The 22581-nt window shown below is 34.3% G+C and overlaps 1 protein-coding gene across 2 annotated transcripts in view; it reads right to left on the minus strand.

Moving 5' to 3' along the window:
• Nucleotides 1-22581, minus strand: part of ELP4 (elongator acetyltransferase complex subunit 4) — a 243473-nt gene that overhangs the window by 154342 nt on the left and 66550 nt on the right. Inside the window, exons 5-6 of one of the 2 annotated variants that reach the window (XM_049714242.1) lie at nucleotides 18309-18451; nucleotides 2035-2119 (exon numbers count right to left, since the gene is read on the minus strand). In XM_049714242.1, the coding sequence (XP_049570199.1) occupies nucleotides 2035-2119; nucleotides 18309-18451 (228 nt within the window). The remainder of the gene's footprint in view (nucleotides 1-2034; nucleotides 2120-18308; nucleotides 18452-22581) is intronic. The other variant, XM_004263959.3, reaches the window with a different exon arrangement.

The raw sequence follows: 22581 nt of genomic DNA on the forward strand, positions 1-22581 counted from the left end.
GTATTATTTCTTAGATATCTGAAAATCAAAAATTAAAAATAAAATTATGACAGCGATTTGTAAATGTTTCCACTCCAAGTATCTTTATGGATGAGCTACAATACTTTACTTACTACTGTTATTAATTATATGGTAGTATATAATATTCTGTTCCTTAGAGTCTATTTCTATTTGTTGCCTCCAACTAGTTTATTTCAAAATGTAGTGATAGAGAAAGTAAGATGAAAATATCCTTTTAAAAAGTAGGATTTATTTCAGTGTCAGAATATTATTTTGACCCGGGAATAATATTTTTTGAAGTAGTGCCTGATAGATGCATTTCTGTGGCTTCTGGAAGTAATCTAAAGTTTCTGAGGCAGATTTATAGACTAGGTAATTAAGCAAATGATGCAATCCATAATTTAAAAATATGGGAATTCATTAACTATATTTTAGTTCTAATAAAATTGGAAATATATATTTATAATAACTTATTGGTATATTTAATTTGATTAAAAATTTGTTTTTAGCATTCCTGGTACTCACCATAAAAACGTCTGTCTCAAACCTGTTTAATCTTTATGAAGGTCAAAAGTTATAGAACCTCTGGTTCAGAGACCCAAACCAGTTTGTTGTCTATCAATGTTCATGAAATAAAATATTGTTTACTGAAAACAGTGTTGATTCATAGTCAAATAAACAAGAAAACAAACCTTTCATTCTATTCCAATAATAGCTTTTTAAGGGTTCTTCGGATGTGTGTGTGTGTATACATATCCATATATGTAAGTATAAGGGTATCTCTTTGTTACTGCCTTTGCTTTTTTGCATTCTATAAAATTTCTTGCTCTTAGAAGATGTGTCATCATTCTACAAGAGCAGCAGCTCTGCACACTGTACCACAGGAACTGTTATGACATGCCTGTTTCCATAGTTACCAGAGCAAGTGGGGAGAGGTGTCTGTCAGGGACCAATTACCTCTCCAGACGGGCACTGCCACCAAAGAGAAGACATGGTGCCCATAAATCTTAGCTAGGACCAAAAATGGAACAACAATGAGCAAAATAAAACTGTACTAAATACCAAGGGCCATCACAAAAACTGTAACATATATGAAAAACCATCTATAAATGAATGTCTGTGCTTTGCCATACACACATAAGTATTTTCAACCTGCTATTAAACTGATGATTGAAAGAAAATTTAAAAGTATTTATTTTGCTATGGACAAAGTGTTAAATATAGCAATAAAGCTTATAAGAATATTTAAAAATCTATGATATAAATTAAGAGCAAATGTAGTTGATAATGCTGAAAATAAGACTTTTGGCTTTTTTGTCTTCTTCAGTAAAAATAATGGTGCTCTGGAAATAATTCTACTAAAATAATATAAATGAAATGCAAAACTTTTAGCAGCAATAGCAATTAAAATCACTGAGGAAGAATTGTGAAAGGCATGATATCTAGAAATAAAATTTCCCTCATTTTGTTTAAGTTAAACTAACCGGAACATTTTTAATAGTAGGAATCCAGAGGAAGTTTTTAAAAATAGAGCTACAGAGAAATAGTTAACTTATAAAATGTTTTAATGTAGCAAATAAAAATGCATCTTTTATTCAATGAGACAACTCAAAGCATAATATAATAAATAAAATCTTGAAATAATTAATTCTTACGCATAAGATAATTTAACATTAAGGCCTAAATGACAGAAATATAAAAAATTTCAATAGAAGAGTACAAGTCTTGCAGATTTAACAGTAATTTTCAAACTGTGGTATTTATTAACTCCAGGTACTACAAATACATATTTAAAAATAATGTTGACAGTGTATGTGAACATCTTATGGGCATCCACTGAGAACTTAGCTAAAATTCTAAATACACATTTACAGTCAAACCAAGGCTGCCCGTGCTCTGCTTATTTACATCCTCTGTGCTTAGAAACAGCTTGTTCGCTGTTGATTATTCTAAGACCTACTGGGTCTACCCCTAGAGAGTTTAAAAACAGCATTACATACATGATTATAAAAAGGCTTTGAAGGTACTCAATACCTGGGGATTGGATCCATCGAATCCTTCCTCATAAATGACGTTCTGGATAAACTGCAGCAGCTTTATGTAGCCATGGTTCAAAGAACTGTTGATAAGAAGTGGTTCAAATGCATAAATAAGCTTATTACACAGGAAATACAAACTGTAAGCTAAAACTTTAAATAAATAACTAAAAGATATACATTTATGAGACTATACTTAAATATAAGACAAAACAGTATAAGGCATTCTAAAATAAAAAGTCAGTACATCCATGGAATAAGTTGCAATGCCCTATATTAACTAGCTCAATGTTCTTGACATCATGGGAAGATAAAAATCTGTGGAGACTGAGATGACTTAATTATGTCAGGCTTAGTTACCTCCAAGAAAATTAATGATTTAATGAAGCAACCTAAAAGATGAAGCCACTATAGCTTCTCTGGAGTAATCATAGATAATTAACACATAGTTAATGAACTGCTATGCCAAGTACACCTGAATCAATGTCCTGATCACTTGAGCTCATCTTCCATCAAAGTTTTAATATTCTTAGAACAAATCGTTAATAATAATATTAATTCAAAAACAACTTTTTAAGAAAAATGAAGACAAGTGAATATAAGTTCCACTTCTGTCTGTAAAAAAAAGACAATAAGACAAATGTATGAATTTAAGAAGATAAACTGTTTCCCACATGAATATTAGCATTAATGTTACTATTTCAAAATATTTTACAAGTGCTATGAAACATAACAAAAATTTAGTAAGAGTGAAGAAAATCTGCTTTAACATTAACTGAATTTAAGATTCTTCATAATGGACAACCTGTGTGCTATATCTGAACATTAAATGTCATGATAACGAAATTCTGGAAAATTGCAATTTCATCGAAATTGAAGTGCCTAATACTGTAAAAGCTGCAGGTGATTTTAAAAATACAAAAGTATTGGGACTTCCCTGGTGGCATAATGCTTAAGAATCTGCCTGTCAATGCAGGGGACACAGGTTTGAGCCCTGGTCCGGGAAGATCCCACATGTTGCGGAGCAACTAATCCTGTGTGCCACAACCACTGAGCCTGCGCTCTAGAGCCCTTGAGCCACAAATAAGCCCTCGTGCCACAGTTCTTTGTTTTGTTTTTTTTTTGCGGTACGCGGGTCTCTCACTGTTGTGGCCTCTCCCATTGCGGAGCACAGGCTCTGGACGCGCAGGCTTAGCGGCCATGGGTCACGGCCCCAGCCGCTCCTTGGCATGTGGGATCTTCCCGGACTGGGGCACGAACCCGTGTCCCCTGCATCGGCAGGCGGACTCTCAACCACTGCGCCACCAGGGAAGCCCCTGCCACAACTCTTGAAGCCTGCACGCCTAGAGCCCATGCTCTGCAACAAGAGAGGCCACTACAATGAGAAGCCTGCACATCGCAGCGAAGAGTAACCCCCGCTCGCTGCGACTAGAGAGTGCCCAAGTGCAGCAATGAAGACCCAACACAGCCAAAAATAAATAAATAAATTTATAAAAAAGAAAAAAATACAAAAGTATTTGCTTTACTGTGATCCTAAGTAAAGTGATCATATAGGCAGAAGTGCCTGACATAAAGAAAAAAGGAAATATAATTTGAAGCATTCAGGTAACATTAAAGAATGTAAGTTAGGAAATGTAGCAAACTGCTTAAATTAATGTGTGCAAATCAATGGCAAGTGGTTCAGCAAAAAATATATGCACATCTCTGTAAACATTTTATAGAACAGTCACACCCAGCCCAAAAGTACCTCTCTAACAGCAACGAAACAAGAAAACCAAGAGAAAAGAATGGTGTTCTGGGGGCTTCCCTGGTGGCGCAGTGGTTGAGAGTGCACCTGCCGATGCAGCGGACACGGGTTCGTGCCCCGGTCCAGGAAGATCCTACATGCCACAGAGCGGCTGGGCCCGTGAGCCACGGCCGCTGAGCCTGCGTGTCCGGAGCCTGTGCTCCGCAACAGGAGAGGTCACAACAGTGAGAGGCCCGCGTACCGCAAAAAAAAAAAAAAAAAAGAATGGTGTTCTGTGCAAAACAAGTATTACTCCAATTGAAGGATTTGGGAGTACAGTTATTTCTCATATGCTTATTTCTCCATTTTCAATAAAAATACAATGGATTTCATGACATTTTTCTAATTTTGTGAGGAAATGTGTCTGTAAACAATGATATTCTGTAAGGACAATGATGTGACTATTTCACATCTTAACACGTATTTGTCCCGGCTAGCTCAACTTACAGAACACAGCGTTGCTGTTTGAACACAGCAGATTCAATCCCTATCTGGGTCAGTTAGCTTTGCACAGGGGCTAAAATCTGCTCCAAGGTCCCAGATTATGAAATGAATTCCAGCCAACCATTTGACGAATGTCATATGGGTTAAAGGAGGGTGGATCAAAAACATATCCAGTGTATCCTAATCCACCAATAATGAATCTACCTAAGACCATTATTATTTCATATGTTCAAAAAGTTTCTTAAGCATTTTTCCCTCTGCCCCCCAACTGTTCACTGATAAAATCTGCCTTAAGTATTTGGTAGTAAATTTGCTATCTAAAGGCATACTACTAAATACCACATACATAAATTACTTCTTAGCTTTTTAGTTGCCACCATTTATCCATTTCATCTTTTCACAGCCTGTTAAGATAACTATAGTAGGTCTAAGATTCTCTTCAATGGTTTGGGGGCAGTTGTTCTCTTGATATGAGAACAAAAACAAGACAAAAGAGAAATACGTCTTAGTCTCTTTCCTATTTCACATTGACATAAACAACCCAATCACTAACAGTGATTAGAACTTTATAATAAAGTAAATTTTCCGATCTAGTTAGATTTCTAGGAAAATGAACACTTTGATGACAAAATAAATGGGAAAAAAAATCAATATTTATGTATACTGAGAATATTCATTTTTGGATACATGGGATTAGAACTTTTAAAACTGAACTAGTTTATATGGTATTAACATTAAAATACTAAGTATTGTTAACCTCCATGAGATAAATTTCCTTGTCAACAATATTTATAGTAATATATATTTTTTGCTGAAAATAAATACCTTGTCACCTAAATTTTTTATTAAACCCCTTTAATTTTGAGGATGTTGCCTTTTTGTTTGTTCAGCAGTCCAGTAACTCATAAAACAGGAGTTGTCAAGAAGGAAACCCAGTTACAAATATGACTCTGGCTTCCTTATTAATGTTTTCAAACATTTCACAAAGGTTAGGTTATCATAGTGTTTACGACATATCTCAAAGGCAGCACATTTCAAATCACATATTTTATTTTGCCCGATTTTCATAATTTTCAACAACTTTCATAGTAAAGTTATCTATCTTGAAATTCTAAAATGTCATTAAAACTATAACAGTACAAAGAATATAAAAAAAATTATTAGAATTTTAATTTTTACCTTTAAAATATTAAGCATTTAAAACCTTCTTTAGTTAAAAAAAATAAAATTGACCATATGCATTATTATTCATGTATCTGCTATTATATTACCATGTTGTTTGACAGGACTGAATTTCGTTATATTAATATACAAATATGGATAAAAGGGATCCAATCACCCAATGTAAACCTATATTCTGATGACCAAGTTTAAGATGTTTTAAAAAGCTGACAGAAAAAATGAGACTTTCATGCCTATCAATATCCCTCCTCCCCTGATTTTCAGTAAGAGGTCTAATGGATATCTGCATCAGAGAATTTTAATTTATATCAACAAATGGCATTGGTTTTCCTGTGAAAGGTAATTCTGTCATTCAGTCTCATTAGGAAAGATAAAAACCATTACTCTAAGAAAAAGAATCAGATGTATACCTAGAAAAGAAATCAAGTAGATAATGAATAACAGATAATTTACCTTGCAGTTTCTCAGTGAACAAAGGAATACTTATAAAAGTATCAATGTGATCAAAGAATAAATTTAACAACAACAAAAAAACTTAGGTAACAGGAGACAAGATTTCATTTGTGAAAAAGTAAATTAAAAAAATTAGTATATGTGAAATTAACTAGTTGATAAGTGAAAAGTTAACTCATAGAAAATAAGCTCTTGGATTTGTTTCTGATTGTAATTATATCAACTGGCAAAGTGTCTGGCACATAATAAATACTCAAAATCTTTTGCATCACTGTCACAACATTTGATCATTACGGTAACTTTGTGAGGTAAGTATAGCCATTATCTTCATTTCATGGTTGAGAAAATTAAGACCCATCAGGGGCAAGTGATTTGGCCACGGCTATACAACAATTAAGTAACAGAAGTGGCACTTAAAATTCAAGTTTTCTAAAATTTTGAGTTAAGTTCTTTTGGTTAAACTAGAGTGAGATCCACAGTGAGATCCAGATTCAATGAAAAGTCTGTGGGTTCAAATACACTCATGTCACTCAGATGAGGTTTGAACATGGCTCCATTCAATAAAGTCAAAGTATTCAGGTGTACAGTCTTAAGGAGGTATTTCTCTTTTAGTTGCACTGGTGAGAACTTCACCAATAGGTCTCACTAGTATTAACTTGGTGTATGGTTTATTAAGAAAATTCAATATTGAAAAGCATAAATTTACAAGTATACAAACTAGATACCCGTATAGCACAGTGGAAAGTATGCTTAAGATCTCGGTTCTGGTTCTATCTGTTCCAACAACTGTAGCAAAATGTGTGATGTGAGGCAAATTCTTTACTTTTTCTGTTCTGGGCTTCAAAATTTTCTCATCTGTAAACCGAAGGAGCTACACTAGATAATCTCTGTTGTCCATTCTGACTTAAAATTATATGATTCAAGGATGATTTTTCTTTTCTTTTAAGAATGACTTTTCTCATTAAAATGATTCATTGGTGGGTTTTTAAAAATAAGAATTTCTGGGCTTCCCTGGTGGCGCAGTGGTTGAGAGTCCGCCTGCCGATGCACGGGACACGGGTTCGTGCCCCGGTCCAGGAAGATCCCACATGCCGCAGAACGGCTGGGCCCGTGAGCCATGGCCTCTGAGCCTGCGCGTCCGGAGCCTGTGCTCCGCAACGGGAGATGCCACAACGGTGAGAGGCCCGTGTACCGCAAAAAAAAAAAGAATTTCTGGTGCATTTAAGTATTGATTTAACTACTTGTTAGGAAGAGAAACTGTTATCACTACCAATTATGATTAATTTAAAGATGAAGGATTTTTGACATTATGCAAATCACTGAGAAAATATGATTTGTATTACTAAAAATCTATTTACACAGATATTTCAGGTATTCATCTATAACGAAGAGTGAGACATACTTATAAGGCAGTAGGCACAATATCAAATGTTTCAACTAACTAAAACAGTTAGCTGAGCTAAAGTTATATTAGCATATAATTTGCATGTGACTACAAAGACTGTGAAGTCTATTCACAAGTAATTTTCAAGTTAAAAATTCCATTATTATTACACTGAACGATGTCATTTATTGATTTTTCTTTTCTGATGCTTTTCGCCTGACAACACTGGATTTGATTCTCTTCGCTATGGATACTCACCCAAGAGAAGAATATACAGAGATGTAATATTAAGGGCACAAAAGAGGGCTATGACCAGCACAAACCTCTGGAACACAGCTGGGAAAGTACTAAGATCATGAAGATGGAAGAATTGCATACATCCATGAAACAATCCACTGTCTGACAGGGACACTGCTGACAGTGGTTATGATCTTTCATGAAAAATAATTCAGTTCAATTACTCTAATTTCCTTTAATTATTGATATAAAAAAGTCACTAAATTTTGTCTCCTACTATCCATCATTATTGCTGTCATCTCTCCAACTCTGGGTCATTACTCATCTTTCAAACACCCTGGCCTTTCAGTTTCTTGACCTCCTCTCTTCCAATGATCTTGTCTCCATTCTACCTACAATGCTCATTCCCATGGTCATACCTTAGATCTTGTCATCATCAATAACTGCTATCCTTGTATAATCTCAATTCATATACTCCCTCCCCACAACCATCACTTTCTGTCTTTTCACTCAGAGTCCCATTTAACCAGAATAGTAGTTTTGCTGAGCAAGTGAGACAAAGCCAGAGAAGGACATGGAAGTGAAGATAAAAAAACTGACCATGGATCAAGATGGTTAATTAGCTGAAAGAGTGTATCAAGGCAGGTGATAGATGATAGGCAATGGTACAGAGGTCTCAGTAAAGTCAAATGCTCGCATAGAGGCTCCCGCATAGCTTATTTATTTTACACATAGCAGTCTGTACTTCTTAATCCCCTATCCCTATCCTGCTCCTCCACCCTTCCCTCTCCTGACTACTAACCACTAGTTTGTTCTCTATATCTGTGAGTCTCTTGCTGTTTTGTTATATTCATTCGTTTTATTTTTTAGATTCTATGCATAAGTGATAACATATATTTGTCTTTCTCTGACTTATTTCACTAAGCATAATACTCTCCAGCTCCATACATGATGTTGCAAATGGCAAAATTTCATTCTTTTTTTAATGACTGACTAATATTCCATTGTATATGTATATCACATCTTCTTTATCCATTCATCTGTTAATGGATGCTTAGGTTGCTTTCATACCTTGGTTACTGTAAATAATCCTGCTATGAAGATTGGGGTGCATGTATCTCTTTGAATTAGTGTTTTCACTTATTAAGTCTTTTAAAACACTTTCAGGAGTGAGCTAAGTAATGCGGAAGGCAAAAGGAATATGGCCACAGTTCATGCGTGGGCCTCTATTTAAGGAGGAATTGAACTCCAAATGAGTTTTTCTCAAAGTAAAGAATGGGATAGGGAAAAGAGAGCTGACTGTCCAGATTGAAAATATTTGCTCAAGTAGTTATATTTTTTTCCCAAAGGAGAAATAATTTTACTGATTCCTATAAATTGTATGATGGCAACAACGATAATGTACATTCTCACTTTTGATATACTTTCCTAGAATTGTTTTAACAATGTACACTTGTACAATTAACACGAGTGACATGTGTTTCTTCACACTATCTTTAACACAAGGTATTATCATTTCAAATATCTGACAGATGAAAAATGGTATCTCTTTGGTTTTTGTTTACACTTCTTTGATTATTAGTTAGCTTTATTAGCTATTTCTATATCTTCTTTTGAGAACAGCATGTTGATATCTTTTGCCCATTTTGCATTAGGGCACTCAACTTGTTTTTACTAATTTAAAAATGGTCTTAATCAAATCTTCAGACCCCATTCAAGTTTTGTCACTTGTCCTAGTATCATCCTTTATTGCAAAAGGACTGAATTCAGAATCATATGTTGCACCCAAGTTGTCTCTTCAGTCTCCTTCAATCTGGAAATTCCTTAGATTTTTCTTGACTTTTATGGTCTTGACACTTTTGAGGATTACAGGCCAGCTATTTGGTAGAATGTTCCCAATTTGGGTTTGTCTGAGGTTTCCTTATGATTAGATTTAAATTATGAGTAGTTGGTAGGAATATCGCAGAAGTGTTGCTGAATTCTTCTCATTGCATGCTATCAGGTGATACATAATTTCAATTTGCCCCATTACTGGTGACGTTAATTTGATTAAGGTGATCTCTGCCAGGCTTCTCCACCATAAAATTATACTTTCCCCTTTGCAGTAGTCAATATTTTGTGGGGAGGTACTTTGAGGCTATGTAAATACTTGTTCCTTAATAACTCACTCATTCATTCATTTATTTGTGTCTGTAAGTATTCGTGGCTTCCTGTTTCATTAAATGGGTTACAATCCATTACTATATTTATATATTTTGATGCTCAAATTGCCGCTTCTTTAGCCAGTGGGAGTTCTTTTGAGCTGGCTTCTGTATCCTTCTGACATACCTTCATCATTCTTTAAGCATTTCTAAGCATAAAAAGATGTTACAGGTTTATCTTTTTCTTTCCTTTGAATCAAACATTTCTCCAAAGAGTTCTGATTCCTTCAAGTGGAGAACCACTAGATATACTCACGGTTATTTCCCTACTCCAAGAGTTTAAGACAGTCTCTTTAATTTTCCTCTATTACTTTTATAATTTTAATTTATTGTATTTAAATCTTTAACTCTTCGGAAATATAGCTTGATGTGAGATATAAGATAAAGATTTCACCATTTTATACTCAAATGATTATACGTTCCACACTTATTTGAAATCTCTCTCCATTATAAAAATGATGTTTGTTCATTATAAAAATTCAAATATACAAAAACAGGACTTCTCTGGTGGTGCAGTGGTTAAGAATCTGCCTGCCAATGCAGAGGACATGGGTTCGAGCCCTGGTCCGGGAAGATCCCACATGCCGTGGAACAACTAAGCCCGTGTGCCACAACTACTGAGCCTGTGCTCTAGAGCCCGCAAGCCACAACTACTGAGCCCGCCTGCCACAACTATTGAAGCTGGTGCGCCTAGAGCCTGTGCTCTGCAACGAGAGAAGCCACCACAATGAGAAGCCCACACACTGCAACAAAGAGTAGCCCCTGTGCACAGTGACGAAGACCTAATGCAGCCATAAATAAATAAATTATTAATTTAAAAAACCAAATATACAAAACATACAAGGAGTAGAAAAAAAAAATCCAAAATCCACCACCCAAAGGTGAACATTGTTAACAGTTTGATAAACATCCTTTCAGACATCTCTCTATGTCAATCCTTCCTTCTCTTACTGAGAAAAAATATGTGGGATGTTAAGAAGTATGCTGATAAAAATGTTTTTGATTCTGAAAAGAATATTTTACCAATAAAAAAATAAACTGGGTTATTATAACTACTTATTTGTTTAATTTTGGCATTTCTCTCATAGCCTTTTCAACACTGATATATACTGAGTTTCACAGTATAAGAAGATTTAGCTTAGTCGTTCATGGGTTTATTTGACCAAATATCACTAAGTATATTTAAGAAACTAAATTAACATCTACTGAATTTGCGTTAGAAAAGAATTTGGGAAAAGCTACTTAAAATTTTATGTAAACAGGATTGTACTCTGTGTCCTATTACTATAATCTGCTTTTTCGCTCTATTTTATCTTGGATGCTAAACTCAGTAACCACCCCAGGTCTCTCACGCAGAAAAAGCTGCTGCACAACCTCCCCACTACAGCCACTGCTGTAGTCTCCACAGCTACCATCAGCCTTAGATCTTAATAAAAGCTACAGTGACCATGACCCTCCAAAGGATAACCGGATTTCCTTTGGAGGGTGGTGGGCACTTGAGACTAACTAAGTAAAGTTGCAGCTTAGACTCCTTTCTTCAATATTTGGGAGATTTGGTTGGCATCCCCTTTGTTCTCCAGTGTCATTTTCAAACCACTCCTCCTCGCCTACTTTCTAGTAAAACAAAACACACAAAAAACTCCATGCCTTAAAAAAAATATATTTAGCCAACCCCAATCATTCTCTTTTTAAGCTGCTGTTATCAAGCTTCTGGACGTTTCCCTCTATCAGCTGAAGATGTTGTACCTGGTTTACAGTCCTAATTCAAACATCTTATTTTCAATCAACACTTCTAATCTTGGTAACTTGCTTTGTTCATTTACCCTCACTATTAAGATTAGTCCACTGCCAGTCTACTACCCTTTCTTTTTTTCCTCCCGTATCAACAGCAGCTGTTATCAATTCATTTTCTTTAGCCTAGAGTATAGGGTCCATCATTTTGTTCACCTTTTAATACTTCTCTTCTCTTTGTCCTTCTGCTGATGGCACCTGGCAAAACTTCAGTCCCGTTTGCACCCAGGAATCAGCACAGATGCAAGAAAGTCACACAACCCGACAGACTGGTACCCCCATAAATATTTGATACTTCTCCAGTCCATGTATTCTTCCAGTCTGTGAAACAACCATTTCAAACCTTCCCATTTAACCCAAACTCCTAAGAGGTAAGTAACTATTCCTTAGTGGATGATCCTGCCTATTATTCACTAAGTAAAGAGAAGACATCCATATTTTCAGTGTTACTCAAGACTCTGCCTACAACTGTATAAACCTATTTGTTTGCATCTACACTGTTCTCTTATGCTTCCCTTCCCTCCTTCCCTCCAGTGGAGGAAATGTTATTATATCTTAAAGGTCAGTCCTTCCACACCTGCTCTGAGGCACCTCCTGCCTTTTCCAGAAAATACTCTGACTACCCCCTAACATTTATTTGGTATTTCCTATGTACTAAGCAGTGCTCAAAGAGTATTACTTTTAGACCAATTTCATAGATAGGTAACAGAGGTAGTGAGTGGTTTAAGAATTTTCCTAAGGCATTTAGTAATCTGCCCAATGCCATATAGTTAGAAACTGCTGCTACCTCTTCATCCATTCCCTTTATAATGAATTTTTTTCCCACTTACATTTAAACAGAACAGAAAAAAAAAAAACCTAACCAAAAACAACCCCCCAAACCCAAACCAAAAAAAAAAACCCACAACAACTTTTGTCACCGCAAATCTCTTCCAATTATTGCTTTTTCTCTGCCCCTTCATGAAAAAATTTCTTAAAAGAATGGTATGACCCCTGCCTATCTCTGAACTCATCTTCCTGTAGCCCTTGCTATCACTCACTCTGTTTCAGCAACATGGCCTTTCAGGTCCTTGAAAACACCAAGTTCTTCACTTTCTTACACACCTGCTGTTCCCTCCTCCAAGAACACTGCTTGGCTTAGTGGTCTTTGTATGACCACCTTCTTATTCTTATTCTTCAAGTCTCAGGTTCAGGTCTTCAGAGAGGCCTCATCTGAACACAACTCAAAGTTTATTTTCCCCACTCAATTTATGGCAAGTGTTCTTTGTCTTTACATTACTTACCACAATTCATAATGGCATATATATCTGTTTGTTTACTTGGTTTTTTTAAAAAAAATTGTGTGCTTTCTTGCTCAGTTGTAACCTATAAATGGTCAAGGATAACAGCTGCTTTGTTTATTACAATAAACCTAGAGCTTAACATAATTCTAGGCTCCTAAAAGGTACTCAGGGGCACACAAGGTGCTCACGTCAGAGAAGGTGTTCAATAAATATTGTTAGATATATGTTTATGTCTACTTATATCTGTAAGCAGTACCATCCTAGTTCTAATGTCTGAAAAGCATTCTTGATATTCCCTTCACCCTTTTCCCCAACCTCAATGAAATCAAAGAGATCAGAGAGGTAGCTAGCAATAAGATTAGGTAAGGACATGTAGACCTTATGGATCTCTGTTAGGATATAGGTTTATTATTCTGAGTGAGATGAGAATTCATTAAAGGTTTGAGGCAGAGTAGTGTTAAGAGCTGACTTATGTTGTAAAACTGTACTGTCTAACAAGATAGCCACTAGTCACGTACAGCTACTTACATTTAAGTTAATTAAAATAAAATATAAATTTCAGTGCCACATTTCAAATGTTCATTATCAGTTGCATGTGGCTAGTGGCTGCTATTCTGAACAGCACATAGAAAATTGCCATCCTTGAAGGAAGTTCTATCGGACAGCACGATGTGTAAAAGTTCATGAGGGCTGTTTTGGAGAAAAATAGGAGCCACCAAGGCGCAGGGAGCAAGACTAATTAGGAGGCTATTCCAAGAGTCCTGGCAAGCAATGTGGGTGACTTAGGTTAGTGTGGTAGAGGTAAAGGTTCCAAGAAGTGATCAGGATCTGGATATATTGAAGATATGATTGACATGATTTGCTTATAGATTGAATGTAGGGAGTGAGAGAGAGAAAGGAGTCAAGGGTCAATGATTACTTTATTGAAGGAAGAATAGAAATATGGAAGGAGACACATAAATAAGAGAGAGTATGTCTATGGGGAGCATGACTGGGATTAGGAATGTGGGAATAAGGTGGAAAATAACAAAACAAAAAACATGGATACCAATGAAAATAGCATGCTAGAATGATCAACTAAATTCTATGTACCCAAAGGCCCCCTTGAAGGACAGAAAGAAGAAATAAAGACAAACATATAAGCAAGTCACTTCTCTTCATTGGTCAAAATGAGGTTCAGGATAATAGTTCTCCCTCTAAAGTTTCAGATACTATCTTTTTACTTTAATTATATCACCCGCAGATAGGAAGATAGGTAAAATCCCTCCTTACACTTACATCTTCCTTTCGCCTAGCTCTGAGATTTGATTGATATATCATTTACTATTTCCTTTTAATAGAGTAGTTTATAGTATACTTCTATAACTTTATGACTTCTGTTCTGAACTTTTAATCTTACCTAGAAGTTCTCTTTCAAAATTCCTTTCTCGTGAATGAATTTTCTGCTTGTAACTTCTAAATATACTGTGGTTCTCTGCTTCTCAATCTGAGATCTGTATTTTTGAAATAAAATATACTCTTACATGGCTATGTTTCAGTTACCCAGTTTCATCCCACTAAATCTTTGTGCTAAGAACAAGACTATAGTTAATTTGAGTTCTTACTATACTTTGTGCATTGATTCACTAATTCATCAACTATCAACTCAACACTTGTGTCCTAGATTCAGAGAATAAATAGATGAAAAAAGCATAACCCTTTCCTCAAGGATTTCCAATGCTTGAGGGGGAAGATAAGAATATAGACAAGACAAATAATTAAGTGTAATGAGATTAGTGTTCTGACAGAAGTATGAACAAAGGAATACTAGTAGGAATGTATGGGAAGCTTAGCTACAATTTGTCTAGGAAGATACTACAGAGGCTTATATAGAGGTTCCATTTACTCTGGTAAAGAGACTTGGCAGGATAAAAAAAAAAAAATGAAAAAAAAGACTCCTAAAATCTTAAGTAATATTCCTATCCACTTTCCACTGTTCTTCTCCTAGAAATTCTCCTAGAAAGATAACTAGTTCTCTCAGAATTCAGTTCATTCAACTTAATACGAAACTTTAGCTACTACTAGCTATTGTTAGCATAGATATGCAAAGTAAAATCTTGAATTTCAAAGAAACATATCAAAACAAAATCATTCTATTTACTGCCAACTTTATGTAAACTCAATATTCAAGATCTCACATATCTATAATTTAAAAAGTAACATTTCATAATATTATAGGTGTATTAGTTGGCTTGGGGTACGATAACAAACTACTGGGTGGCTTCAACAACAGGAATTAATTTTGTTGCAGTTCTGGAGACTAGAAGTCCAAGATCACAGTGCTCGCAGGTTTAGTGTTGGGTTGCAGATGGTCACCTTCTCGCTGTGAGCTCACATGGCTTTTCCTGGGTGTTTACTCAAGAAGAGAGTGGGGAGCTCGGTGTTTCTCCCTGTTTTTCTTAAGGACACCAATCCTATCAGACCAGGGCTCCACCTTCATGACCTCATCTAACTCTAATTAACTCCCAGAGGCCCCATCTCCAAATATTGGGACTAGGGCTTCATCACATAAATTTGGCAGGGGGTGGGGTGGACACAAACATTCAGTCTGTAACAGTTGGATAAGCAGTATGTTAGTAGATTCGTTAATAAATAATAAATAATGACAATATCTTTCTAGTGAGGAAACAGAACTGTGCTTGGGCATACCTGTTAGCAAAGCTTACTTCATTTTAAATTTGTAGACTACCAACTTATTCTCAAAATCAGTTTTTCTGTCATTGCTTTATGATTGAGATTATCAGATTTATAACAGTGAAATATCAAAACAAAATTATCTGGGTAATATTATTGTGATACATCTCAGGTTTTTATACCTAGGCTTCAACTTGAAAGTTTAAACTGTATGTATGAACATTTTCCATTGGCAAACCTACCAATAATTTAAAATTAGTTAGTGCAGATTTTAAATGACCTTCCGGTTTTCTTACTGTAAAAAAATCTTTATATGTTTCAACAGTGCCTTTAGAAATTATAAAATTATATATTATATCCTTACACACAATAGTGGGACGCAGCTATATCCTCTAGTCTTAATTATAGGAAAAGTAAGGACAACTGTAAGGCTTAGCTTTATTGTTTTATAAATGAACCAGTAAAGTTCATTTTAGTGAAATGAGCACACGCTTTTCATAAATTAAAATAAATCTCACATGGTAAAGTACCCATTTTCAAAATTAATTTAATTACATGTTTAAAGTTTAATTACATTTAATTAAGCATTTAAGTTTAATATGAAATAAATGAATTATCAGTTAACCACTATGAAATGAAATACTGCCCTGGTAATTAAAATCTATAAATTTTCCTGTTCCATGCAAAGCTGTTAGTTCTCAAAAATATTCTTAAAATATACTTTAAAGACTATATTTCCACATCCAATAAGGTTTAATTTTTCAGGTGCCCAGCTTTGTGTGCTGTACAGTTACTGCAGCAGTAAATGGAGACAGCCTGGTACAGAAAAGAGAGCAGAGGGTTTTGGATACTTGGGTTTGGGTGTCTGCTTAGTCACTCAGAGCCTGAAACAGTGGCAAAGCTGCTCATTGTCTCTGACCTCAAGTTTCCTATAAAGTGGGGATAATATTGCTTCTCTTGGAGGGTTGTTGGGAAGATTCAATGAGATATCCCACGGTCAAATGCCTAGAACAGTGCCTGACACTGAACAGAAAATTGACAAATTTTAATTCCCTCCTCTCTTTAGTTGCTGAACAAATGAAAAACACTTTGTACTTTCCGGCTTAAAGAATGTTTTATCCTTAATTTTTTTTTAAATTACAAAAGTAACACTATATTATTTTTCATGTATTTACATCATACCTAATGTACATTTTTCATTTCCCTAAGCACTCCATGAATGGAGGCAGTACAGATAGCATTACTGCTAACACAGATTTTTTGAAGTCAGAAAGAACTGACTTTGAATCTGGGTTCCATGATTTACTATTTGACAAATCATGGAAACACTATTTTGACCTATTTCCCAAGTATATGTATATGTATGTGTCTGGTTCAGTGAATGACAAAAATTAGGAACTAGTATAATCAATATAATCATTCAAACTTAATAAAATATTAGTGATACAGGAAGGACAGGTGGTATTCCTCCTAGAACCCCCATACCCCGCCCCTATTTTTCAAAAGAGGATATTTATTTTCACTGAATTTAAGGGATTTGCCCAAGAGTAACAGTAGGATGAACTCAGTACCAGAATCCAGATTTTTAATTTCTTTATCAGTGCTCTTTACTATACAACACAAGAAGATAAAGGTGAAGGACACCAAAGTCCTTTGAAGCAGTAAGGCAAAAAAAAAAAGAGAGGGATCTTCTGACTTAGGTTAATCCTGGTTTGATCACTTAATAGTTGAGGCTCAGATAAATCACCTCTGTGAATTTTGGTATCTCTTTCTGGAAAATGGGAATACTGTACAAACTTTTATAGGACTGATACGAGGATTACACTAGATAACAAATGTAGAGTATGTAGTAGAGTGACTGACACATAGCAGTCATTCATTAATGGCAGCTATTAACACTAAAGCATCATCAAAGCACCATTTTCCGTAAGTCTCCAGCCATATGGACTGGAGAATACACTAATAAATAATTTTTTTTGGAAAGAGATTTAATAAAAATAAATAGGATAGTCTCCACTAAATTTTCATGTAATATTTCTGGGAAAGAGAATCTATATTTTTAAGTCATTTCCATTCACAACTTCTTATCTATTAAATTTTCATTTAATAACTCATCTCATTTTGAAAATAAAGGTTTTACAGTGCGAAAGAAAACAGAGGCAACAACCTATTCTGTGAATTACCTTCCCTTGATCCAACTGCAATAAGAATTGAAATTAAATATTCCTAATACTTTATAAATTATTCAATGTCAAGTACTGTAATTTTCAGAGTTGTGCTTTAATACAATTAGTAACACTATATATGTTGTTATTCTATTACTTAAAACTTTTCATTGCAAAACTCAAACCCTAAATTCTCTTGTTATCTAAAAAAATACAGATTATTTTATTTACAGCATAACTAGAAGTAGAAAGCCTTAATAAATAAAATATTAGAAAAGAGTACTTGTTTACTTTCTGAAAGAGCATGTATCAAAAAACATGGAGCAAAAGCATGATTTTATACCATTTTCACTATTATTATCAATAAGCAATATTTAGGTATCCATGTGCATTTAGGGCTGAAAGACCCTAATATAGAACTATTTCACATTTTATTGAAAATAAAAACAGCAGGTATTGTAAATTTGGTATCCAGATTTTTCAAGTTGCAAATTAAGAGTAATAGTAGGTCCAACAGTTACAGGATGAGAAAAAGAAGAAAACCACATATAATGAAATAATATGAAACATGTACAATTAAGGTTACATATTATACAGAAAACATTTATTAGGATATGTACCTTTAAATATGCATTCTTTCAAAGACTGTGGTAAATTGAAATCATTAACTTACCAGGGTTCTAAATTAAGAGTTGATGATATTTTTTCTGGAAGAAAAAATCCATGCCATTTTGAAGCCTCAATTAGTTCTTGTGGTATCCTTTTTGATACATCATAATAGTGACCAAATCTTGAAGATGATACTGGTCTAACCTGATAAGAAAACCCATATTGTTTGTTAAAAATTTTTCTTTAAACTGCAATTTATTTATCCTACATTCAGCAAAATGCTGATATATTTATGCATTTTAATGCAAATAAGGAAGAGCTGATATATATAGACTTATTAAATTTCAAAGAAGCATACAACAATCTTTATTATTATAAACTATTGATAGTTAGAAATCAACCTTTACATCTCCCAGGTATCTTCACTCCTGGTGGTTCCCTAAGTTTGATAAGAAATTGAACACCTCTTTGCCTTTTTACTATACCTTCCTCAGTTCAAAAATTTTATATACATAACTCAATTAACATTTAAGACTTCAAGTTTTAAAAATAAAATAAATTTACAGTTACTAAGAATGAAAAGAAAACTTAAGCCACATTATTTCATTGCTGAGGGGCCCAAAAGAAACTAGCTATTTACATACATTAAACTGAGCATCATTTTAAAACTAAATTCTCATAAGACCATGTGTATATATAGTATTCAAAACCTCTTACAAACTTAAAATTGAGCTAACAGTATAAAATATACTGGGATATTCCAGATAGGAACAAGGTACATGATACAGTGGGAGAATGCACATAAGCTCTATTAGTTAAATCAGAAACCTGGCATATTCATTAGTTCATTGATAATTCCTCTTTTGTGCCCTCTACTAACAATTTCTCCAACCAATTATCTGTCTTATAATAAACTCTAATAACTATTGATGTTGAATTTAATTACATAGGATAGTTGAAGCTCAGTAATATAACATTATTATTACATTGCTTTGAACGGACTCTGGCTGATTTCTTTCATTCAGCACATTAGAAATATATCTCTATTCAAATATACCTCTATCCAAATATACCTCTACCCAAAGTTGAACTAGTAACAGATTCCATCTGGCAATAGTTTCTAATAAAGTCTCTGATCTAAATTTACTTAACTTCCACTGTCTTGAATGCTACAAAACAGACAAGTTTCAGAACATTCGACAAAACTAGATAATCTTTACAGAAACTAAAGAATTATACACAGTAGGTTCTTAACTTATTTTACTAAGTAACTGACAACTTTGAAATTTAGAGAAGAAAGAGACATTTGTTTGACACTAGATATTTGCATTTTAAGACTTCAAGAATTCATATTCTTAAATGTCTACAAACATCAAATTATATAGTAATAGAGAATTAAAAAATTAAAGTCTAATAGACACATTATTCTCAGATTCAGAATCCGAGGGTTTGACATTTATTTTCTAGATAAAATGGCTATTCATTCCTCCATAAGGTACTGTTTATTTTCATTAATGAAAGAGACCTATCAGTTGGCTTAATCTAATCTTTTCAATACAATATAAACAGAAGTATGGTTTCAAAAACATGATTTATCTATTTGCCACGAAAAGTACTGACAAATACATTATGTCACATTAAAATTTGTCTCTTAAAAATAGGATGTAAAGTTTTTAAATGTAAAGTTATTAGTCTAAAGCAATTTAAACAAGGTTTGTTCTTTGGCCTATAATCTATTCTTTATCCGGATTATAGTTCAGAATGTTTTTACTGCAATCTCTGCTAGAGCTCATCTTTTTATTGTGTAAGTCCAAACCCCCTTAATGTTTTAGAAAGGCCTTGACTAACTGAACTTTGATCTGATGTCTTCATTGAGAAAAACACCAGGTTGCCCATTTCAGATGCAAATCCCCCTAAGGCCCAATAGAATTTAGTAAAGACAGCAAAAAAGAAGAAACAAGAAGTTTCCAGGATCCTCTTTGAGAATCCTGGGGCACACTGGTGTCCTTAATCCACACTGCTGCATGGATTAAGGTAGGTGATAACCTTTTCTGATTCAAAAGAATAAGCAGAGTGCCTACAAACTGGGTGGAGACTAGGATTTGGTAATAATAAAACACCATGCAATAAAAGCTTGGTCTATGTCAGAAGCCTCTGAAAAGGCCTCAATGTACCACATTCCCAGGCCTAGTAGGGAAGCTTGCAAAAGCCTACCTGAATCAAATAAGCATGAATAATCTATTTTGGCGGACTGGCCATGGGGAGAGAGAAAGAAAGAGAGACTTTTCGCTTCTTTTAAGTTTGAGTTAATAAATTTATTAGTGGACTGGAGGTTCTTGAAATCCTATGCACTTTGAGAAATATGCTAAATTGCCAAGAAGCAAAGTATGCTTTTTAAGTTGCCGTCTCTATCAATGTTCCTAATTATAATATTAAAGTGACAGAACTCTCAGATTTGGGATGAATCAAGGCAGAAAATTGATTTCATGCTGTGACAGTTTACATATAGAACACAAATAATTAATCAAAATGTAAAAATAAATTTGGAAGCTTTTCTTATTAAAGCTAAATTATTAATTTTTTAGAAATTAGGATTAGATAGGGCAACTAATATATTCACAAGGTAGACACTAACCATTTTATTAATGATGAGAAACTTTAATGCTTCAATAAAAGATGAAAATGAAAATGAAATATACTCTTACAGGAAAAACAATTTTGTAAGTTTTTTTCTACCCAACACACATAGCATTAACATATCATCAGATAACTGGAATGCTGTGAAATCTTCTGAGGCTTAGAATTGTAAAACAAAGACTTAAAATATTTCCTCTAAAAAAAGGTCATTAAATATAATAATAATAATAGTAGTAGTAGTAGTAGTAGTAATGGTAATCCATGAAAACCTATCAACTTCCTGAAGAAGTAAATGCATTAAAAAAAATTAAACTATCAGCAATAACTATTCCATTTACTCAGTTTGATAAGACACGTTGCTTTAGTTTCACATTATGAAAACTTCTATTTCACATTCATAAACTACTCTTTAACTTTGTCAACTGTGGAAGAGAGTAAAATGGAATGGTTCAGTAAAAATTTATTATGCCAAAGGAGAATGAACTCTGATGGGGGTTCAGGAGGAGCACAGAGCAACAAAACAATACCATCCCCCAACTTAAGTATGTTAGAAAGAAAGAAAAATTTCAGAGAAAAGCTGCACCACAAATAAACAGTCTAAATAAGACATTTTCTTATTATTGTTATCATTTTTTGTTTCTCAGCATGGCATAACAGAAAGCAAGAACCCAAATGGTTACTAAACCATTTTGAGCCTCAGTTCAATCACCAGAAATCAGAGCTAATAATAACTATTTCACTAGGCTGTTGTGAGAAGCTAATGCAATACTGGAAATGAATATTTTGTAAATTATAAAGTGCTACATAAATATTATTAATTATTATTATTGTGTCATGATTCACCAGAGAATCAGAAGATCCATCACTATCCTTTGCAATTACATTGCTTTATTGGAAAAATGGTATTTGTTGTCATCTACAACATGCACACATCTATCACAGGACTGTTGTAGCTGAACCAGTAAGATGGAAATTCAAAGTGTAATGAGGATTTACTATAATAAAGATCTAATATGCTGTCATAAATTGCTGGAGCCATGGTAGGCCTTGGTAGTAGAGCTCTACAATATTGAAAAACTTAAGTCTCAGAATATGCTGTAGGCTATGAATTCTTGGGGTGAAGAGGGAATAGGGTTTGATGATTGGATAGGAAAGGAGGAGGCATGGCCATGTAGGAGAGAAAATCAAAATCACAGGATGAGGGAAGGTAGGCTTCTAAAAACTACACACGCCTCCAAGAGGAAGAAGCACTACTTTATGCTTTACTGAGCTACTGTTATTTATTTAGGTGTACATATTCTTATCCTTTTTTGCATTCCCTAAATGGGAATATGACTACACTCTTAAGGACCTGGTGATGACTTGAATTAAGAGGCATCTCTGATAATCAACCGAATACCTTTCTGTTACATTATGTTTTGGACGACTTGTTTAATCTTTACTCATAATAGTGTTAACTATAGTTTGTCCCAAGTAAAATACAGAAAACCAGGGTTTTACTGTTGTTGTTTTTAAAATGATAATGGCAAGGTAAGGTCTGGATTTATAAAGTAGATAGTGAAGAGTGATCCTCAAAGTGTACTCAGTCTTGGCGAATCATCATATATAAAATTTGTGTTACAGGCAAATATACATGCTAGTGACATTTCAAAGAAAAGCAAAGAAGCCAGAGATGATTCTATTTTCTAAACTTGACAGAA

This window comes from Orcinus orca, chromosome 8, assembly GCF_937001465.1.
Source record: "Orcinus orca chromosome 8, mOrcOrc1.1, whole genome shotgun sequence".
NCBI lineage: Eukaryota > Metazoa > Chordata > Mammalia > Artiodactyla > Delphinidae > Orcinus > Orcinus orca.